General features: G+C 36.6%; 1 protein-coding gene across 1 annotated transcript in view; it reads left to right on the top strand.

Moving 5' to 3' along the window:
• RSL1D1 (ribosomal L1 domain containing 1) overlaps nt 1-1,847 on the top strand; it is a gene marked incomplete at its 5' end in the record, with an annotated part of 6,557 nt that extends 4,710 nt beyond the window's left edge. Inside the window, 2 exons of the mRNA XM_010287517.1 lie at nt 7-207; nt 1,509-1,847. Of these exons, the coding sequence (XP_010285819.1) occupies nt 7-207; nt 1,509-1,847 (540 nt within the window). The remainder of the gene's footprint in view (nt 1-6; nt 208-1,508) is intronic.
• Nucleotides 1,848-7,739: the final 5,892 nt, after the last annotated feature.

Genomic DNA, 7,739 nt, shown 5'->3' with positions numbered 1-7,739 from the left:
GGAAAGAGTAAGAAACCGAAGAAGGCAGCTAAAAAACTGAATTCAAGTCAAGTCACTTTGACAACTGCAATTAATGCTACTGCCACCCAGGAACTTGCAACAAAAGAAAAAGTAGAAGTAGTCCAAGAACCTGGTCATCATGATGATGATGATGAAGAAATTCCACAACTGGTGCCTGTGCAAACAAGCATCATAGCTGAGCTGAAGGTAATTCTTTAACAATATTGAGAAACTCACATTTTAGTTAAAACTAAAGATTTTGAACTGTTTGAATTGTTCATTGCTCCTTAGGGAACAGTGTCTGAACACACTTCAAGTGAACGGGATTTTTTGTGAATATATCATGAAAACAAGAGTTGAGTGTATGTGGGGGTGGGATGCCATGGGGAGGTGGTTTGTTTTGGAGCTTTTTGGTTTTGATTGTTTTGGGGGTTTTTTTTTAGTTAACCTCTCTCACAGACAAAGGAAGCCAGTGGTTATTGTCCTTTATGTATTTTTCTGAGCAGCAGCAATTTTGTCTAGGTCAAATAACAAGCCTGAAGTCAGAAGAAAGGGTAAATGATTGAGAAACAGCTTAATACTTAATCTTAAAATTTAATGTATTTTAATGTATCATCTTCTGCCTGGAGTGCAAAACTGGAGGAAGAACAAATATCATTCTCTAGGATAGTAAAGTGCAACATTAACAATCATATAATATAAATTGAGAGCTAGCAGCTTGTGTGAAATACTGGATAGACTTACTGTTGCCAGTATTGGAGATGATGTGGAACATGTCATTAACATGTCTCTGCAAAACAACCAGACTGATAATACACACATTTAACAAATATCTAGAAAAGATATTCGGATGAATAAAACAGTAAGACTTACAAATTCAACTTAGTTATACTGCATTCATGATCGGAGCATATACTCAAACTCTAACAATGTATCTCTTCACGGGGATGCCCAAACTAAAACTATGATTATGTGCAGGCCCACCAAAAAAAATTTATACAGCTTGCTTCAAGCTGCCCTTCTGCAACAGGCCTACATTAGCTCACATGATGTGATTGCCAGAGCCCTATTTTGAGAGACCTGGGATAGATAAGCTAGACTTGGTTTGTATTAATTGTTCTGATGACAGCAGCCTTCTTTCATGAGGGCCATCTGGGAAGAACTCTAGGGATCTCTGTTCAGTCTATTAAGCCTGGGAATGGGGCAAGAGAACTGTGGTTTAAAGCTCTGCCAGCAGAGGTCGGCGACTTGACTGGCCAAGAGGATCCTTGCATCTGTAGATCTATTTACTTTCTTACTGTTTTTTGTTTTTTTTTTTTCATTATTTAGTTCTGTGTTTAATCCTCTGCTTCCAGACTGAAATGTGAACAGATTATTTGGGCTAGGGCACAGTTCAATCAATAGAAAGCATTTGTCATTTATAATGGCTTTCATTGATCCTTCTTCTTGAAAAACTGTAAAGATGTGTTTTAGGTATAATGATAATTTTTTTTGTGTCTTAAATACAGAAGATGGAACTAAGTGCAGAAAAAGGTGACAACAACGGCAAGAAAATTAAAACACCCCTTGGTAAGAGAAAGAAACAACCTCCAGCTCTGGAGACTCCAAAAATAAAACATAAAGTTACAGAAGAGTGTGCAGACTTGCAGACATCACTAAAACAGCAAAAAGCCAAGGAGCTCAGCACGCCAAAGGAAGCAATAAAAGAGACGAAAAAGACTCCCCAAAAGCCTGAAGCAAAGTCTTTTGCAACACCCAAAGCTGGCAAATCAATACAGTCAGCCAAGAAGTCTTCAAAAACGCTGAAGCAAACACCCAAGAAAGTGCACAGGCCACAGTCAGCATGAATGTTGTCTATTATAACACATTTTATATAGTCATTTAGTGGTGTCTTTTTAGTCAACAAATATACTGATGAAGTAAAATACCTTCTTAAGAAAATCTGATCCCAGGAGCTTTTTTCACTGAGACCTGTACTGATTTGTGTATGTTTCCTTCTAACTGAGGAGCTGGAACAAATAAACTCACCATCTCAATTGGCTCTATTTCTTACCTTTTATCTATTCCCGGCTGAAACTAAAAGCACTCAAATTCTTTAAGTGTCAGAGGGCAGGGAGGGAACTATTCCAGAAAAAAAAGCTCAGAAGTAATTGCATAAGTGACATCTTTCTGAAACATAACTTACTACTGGAAGAGACAAGGGCTGAAGCAAGAAGCACGTATACCAAGAGCAGGCATAGATTTTAAAGTGTGAAATAGCTGCTACCATTTTTTCTTAAATTGTTCAAGATAATGAAAACAGGGTGATGTCTATCCATCTTATTCCAGATGCTTAAGTTAGCAGCCTGATAAGCGATACAATGTATTTTTTAGCTATTTTTACCTAGGGTATTTGTGTGTTTTTAAAAAAAAAAAAGGCCACATGGACACTTTTATCACTGTATGCTTTGACCATATACACTTCATGACATCAAGCAAAATCTCCTTACCTTCACTTTTGGGCCTTACTTCTACTGCCAGAACAATTGAGGGTATCTGTTCATGCTCAATTCTCAATTGCAATACTGTTGTTTCTTCCATCTGAAAAACACCAAAGGCTGTATGAATTTGGGGTGTGCCACTAAGTGAACCAGTCCCATAAAGGCATGAAAAATGCACACTGCAGAATTGAAAGGTTATATATTTGAAATTTTACAGAATAAGCAAGTTGTTGCTCTCCATATGATTATTTCACATCCTTCTCAGAGTAAGAATACAAGGCAGATTTGTGATACTGTCTTTATTAACAATATTTTACTCAAATCCAAATAAGAAAAAGGCTATAAAGAGACAACATTAATCAACAGTATGTAACCAGCCTATTTGCAGGATTCAAAAAAATCTATCCCATCTCCTGTTCAGGACATCCCGTATCAATAGATCCGCTCCCTTGAAAGTAATTGAATCCTATATAAAAACTGGTAAAAGGAACATTAAAGAATATGAAAAGATTCTACTTGATCCATTGTGTCAACTTTCTGTAACCCATGACCTCTTGTTCTTACCTACCATAAACATTTTTTAATTAGGAAAAAAATCTTAGCCAACAAAGCAAGTCTGACTCAATGACCCTTGCTAGATCCATGTTAACAAAAGGGTCTGATCTTGTCCAAAAATAATCCCATCTCTTGCTAGTCTGGGCTGCAAAATATTACTTGACTTTCATAATAGCAAAGTAAGAGAGTAGATACAGAACTCACGTCCTTTCTGGAAATGCGTGTTTTTATTTAATAATTCATGTTAAAATGTTTCTTAATTTGTAGATGTGCAGAAAATTATAAAATGGAAGACCCTAACTTCTCTATCAGTAATTGACAGTGAACTGTACTAGCTTGTAGGTGCTGGAAAAACACATCCTTCACATTGAAAATATTAACAAGTACTGCCTTGAAATTCTGCAGCATCTTGAGACAATCTGTGTTGGGACTGCAGTAGTTAGTCTTGCCATTTCTTGGATAGCAGCACTGGAATTTATACAGCTAGGTAAAACATGTAAAGGTCTCTTAAGCAAGAAAAACATTAGTAAGAAATAGTTTCCTGAATAAACACAACAAATTTAATGCCATAATTCAACACTGATCTTTAATACATACAGTCTTTTGAGAAGTTGAGAGATGTAACTCCCTGTAACAGTGGTAACTTGATGCTTCTGAGCAAGTGATAACTGACTGACACAGCTACAAAGTAACTCACTGGGGAAAAAAAAATATATATATATAAAAATACACACTATAGTGGAAAAGGAACTATTTGTTCCTTTTATGTTGCAGAGTATCCAGGATTCTGACTGTTAAATAGGATGTAACACTACTGATGTGATTTTTATTCTTCCTGTGAGTAATGTACTCTTCTATTAAAAAAAAAATACATTTAGAATGCAGAAAATCAGTGAGTAATAATTCGACGTAGCTATTGCAGATCTTCACTTGGAGACATTTGCAGGAGTCACTGTAAGTATTGAAGATCAGTGTTGAATTACGGCATTAAATTTATTATGTTTATTCAGAAAACTACTTCTTAGTAATGTTTTTCTTGCTTGTTTAAGAGACCTGAGAAAACTTGTCACTTTGCTAATCAAGAAAGAAGGAAATATGGAAAAACTAACACTAATTCCAAATAAGTGGGAACTGTGTGTATTGCTAATGCATTACAGAATCAAATCAGGTGTAAAACATGATTGTTTTCAATTAACTAATTTCAACTGGCAAGCTGTAAGGACCAAAATGCTGCTTCATGTCCTTACTCTAAAAGCTCTGTGTAACAAAGATAACTGAATTTTCTATGCTGGCAGAAGCAGCTAAGATGGAAAACATCTCCCTGAGGGTTGAGCTGGTTTAACTCTGCAAGGCATATTGGTGAGTATGAAATTCAGTCTTACATGAACGGCTACTGTGCAGTAGTCAAGTCTGAGCCTTTGTAAGGACATTTCTGGAAAAGACCATCAAGTGACAAGCAAATCTGACATGTTTATGTATTAATTTTTATAGACCAAACATTTTTATTCCTGTAATATGTGTTCTGACTGACATTAGAAATAGAAGGTGAAAGGTTTAATAGACATCTGAATAATTATTTAAGGTACTGTATCTTTGAACTTACAAGCTTTATTTTCTTTAAATATTGAAGGCAGAAAAAAAGGAGGAATGAACCATAAAAGCTGTTTATGGTATGGCTAGAAAAATTATCAGTCTTACAATAAAGCTGTATTACCACAAATTCTGTCAGGATCCCCTTAAGTCTGAACGCAAAAAGGGGACTGTGGTTAAACTGGTCTGCAACACTTTCAATAGTACTCTTTATCCTTAGCTAAGGTTTTGGGGGTTTCTAACAGAAAAATCTGTTAACCTTTTCTCTATCAAGTAGAATAACAGTATTTTAAAATACGGCATTGTCAAGACGCATCTAAGGTCTTGAAATGCTTCAAGAAATAGAAACAGTGTTTTCTTTACACAGCTCATGTATCCTTGGAATAAGTGCTTTGTGGAGACTGGGTAATAGCCAAAATTTTTTTTCATATCATTCATGTAAACTCAAACTTCCTTTAGAAGTACTGAAAGTAGAGTGGCTATATGGAGGCTAGAAGGAAGAGGAAGTCAATAACTTTCAAAATAACAGCATTCTCATTTAAAAAAAAAAAACCAAACCTGTTTTATTTTTAAAATTTGCTTTGAGAGTTAAAACTAAACTCTTAATTAGATTAAGAACAAGTTTCTGCTCCTTTTTCAAGGAGTCTTTACTTTTATTTGAAATGTTTAATAAAGATACTACCCAAATATTTTTCTCTCATAGCATAGTGTGGTTTTTTTGGCTAGAATTGATTCTATATTGCTCGTTTGTTCTCCATATTTGTATTGAAGTGGACACTAACTCATGTTCCTCACAGAGATAAACTGGAGTGAGGAAGCAAGTCTTTCAAAAGACTGCAGTAAGTATTAGAAACTAAAACTCCAGTGAAACAACTTAGTGCAGCTACCTTGCAACTTACTACTCTACTGAAGCCAAAGTGCCTTTTCCCCAAAAAAAGTCTGCTGAACTACTCCTCTTGCAAGAGAGGAATAACTTCAAAACTAAATTAACTTCTACTCTGATTTATATGGCTGGGTGCTTTTTTAAAAAAAAAGAATCAAATTGAGATATTTTCAACGTGTTAGTAACTCCAACAGTGTTGTGTTTTGAACAATATTGAGCTCTTGCTGAAAAATGAATTTCCATGGACAGATCAATAGGGAAGAAAAGTACCATCTGTCTAGAAAAAACGTATATTAATTTATGCCTGTAGCTGGTCTGTAAGCCTTCTGTCATGTTTATAGAAATCACTTGATTTGCGTTCATGTTTGGTAGGATGAGGGTGATAACTTACACTTTCAGATTAGCCCTTCAGTTCAGCATTACTGGGAAGCATAACAGCTAATAATAAAGCAAATATCTGAATACTATCAAACCAAAATCTTGGCAGGAGAAATGCAGAGAAGATAGTAACTTCTTCACAAACTCATTTAGTAGGAGTTAATTGCATCTTCAGCCCTAGGGGGAGGTAAGGTTGGTGCACACAATAAGAATGCCACAGGGCTAAAACTGTGACTTTTTAATAGCTCTTTTTCCAGACCTGAGTTAAGATTACTAATACTAATTTGTGCTTAAAGTTCCCTCAGTATTTGTTATTCTATTGTAATTAGATCTACCTTCTCACCCTATCAATCTTCAGATTAAATAAAATGGTCATGATTATTTCTTTTAGGGTTGTGTATGATTATTAGAATTCCTACTTCTGTCAGGGTAAGTATGTAATCTTAAAATTAGCTTCAGTTCCTAAGAGCTAATCTGATTCTAATGGAATGCCTCCCCCTGCCTCAACTAAGTTGGTATATGAACTTCACTCAAACTTGGATAACTGATACATCATCTTCGTTCTCTTACACTTTTGAGAGGGACAAAAGTTGGAAGATTATTTAACACCACGATGTGAGGCATAAGTAGAACCATAGGTGATTCATCAAAGATAGGTTTAAACTTTAAAACCCAAAAGATACTTGAAAATATTCAGGAAGAATATCAGTATAGGTTTTTTGGTACCATAATTCTTCTCAAGATAGAAATGGTATTAGGTCTCAAAGTGAAAGAGATCTTATTGTTGAAATACTTAGAATGATTACAACTTTTTTTTCTTTTTAAGAGCATATGAGCTTGTGATTTCCTAAGGTCATCTTTATAGAATAACGCCACAGGCCTGACAGGCAGTCACTAATGAAGAAGTGGCTTCACCTAGTCTTGATTCTCAGCTTTTAGCAGGAGCCATGATAAGTGAACCAAGTGCTATGATAAGAATTGAGAGTTTAGTCTTATAATAGTAAGCCAATTGCACTCACTGTCACTGGAGGAATAGTCTTTCTCAACAGCATCGTTCTTGGCACACTGCACTTCCACAAATATGTGGAAGCTGCCTACGCTCTTAGGCCTGTCAGTCTTTCTATTGGCTTGATCCAAGTTACTGGCACAGTGTGGCTTACCCATCATTAAACAAACTGCTAGATATAAGGGCCTTGTATGCACAAGAGAGCCTACAGCTGAATATAGTTCTTGTGCTTGAGTTCTTGGGAGTGTTGAACAATATATACCACATCATTAACTGACACGAGTGAACTGAAACATGCATCTTGCCTTTTACGTAACTGTTTTACTTGCTGGATTTTTCATCTCACATTCACAACTAGTTTTCCGCTTGTTAACTTGAAGTTGATCTCTAACTACTCTTTTTAAGGCAACCTCATCAAGTACGTAGTCAAAGTAGTCTATATGACATTGCAGATGCGCATTATGACTGTCTTGCCAATCTCTGCTGTCTACTAATAGCTGCCTCCTCTTGGAAGCGTGGAGGTCTGCAACACCTACGCTCATCTGAAGACCACATTTTTTGGAGCGCCTTCCTTGTAGGGTGTCTGAGCAAACAAAGGCAAAGACCTTACCGCCTTCACCAGGTGATACTCCCTCAACTGGAAACAGTTAAACAGGTCCAGCTGCGTCTGTCTCCCACTCACCTGCACAAGGAAATGGCAGTGACCACCACATGCAAGGGTTGCCTCAACTCCAAAGTGCTGACAGTCACCACAGACCAGTCCTCTACCCCTGCTCCTGCTAGTCTCTTGCGAAGCGGAGCAACGCCTGGAAGAAGAGCCAGCTGCGCCAGCTGCCTCGACGAGTCG

The sequence above is a fragment of the Phaethon lepturus genome, unplaced genomic scaffold, assembly GCF_000687285.1.
Source record: "Phaethon lepturus isolate BGI_N335 unplaced genomic scaffold, ASM68728v1 scaffold45295, whole genome shotgun sequence".
In the NCBI taxonomy this organism is placed as follows: Eukaryota; Metazoa; Chordata; class Aves; order Phaethontiformes; family Phaethontidae; genus Phaethon; species Phaethon lepturus.
This window is presented reverse-complemented; position numbering and strand designations above follow the sequence as displayed.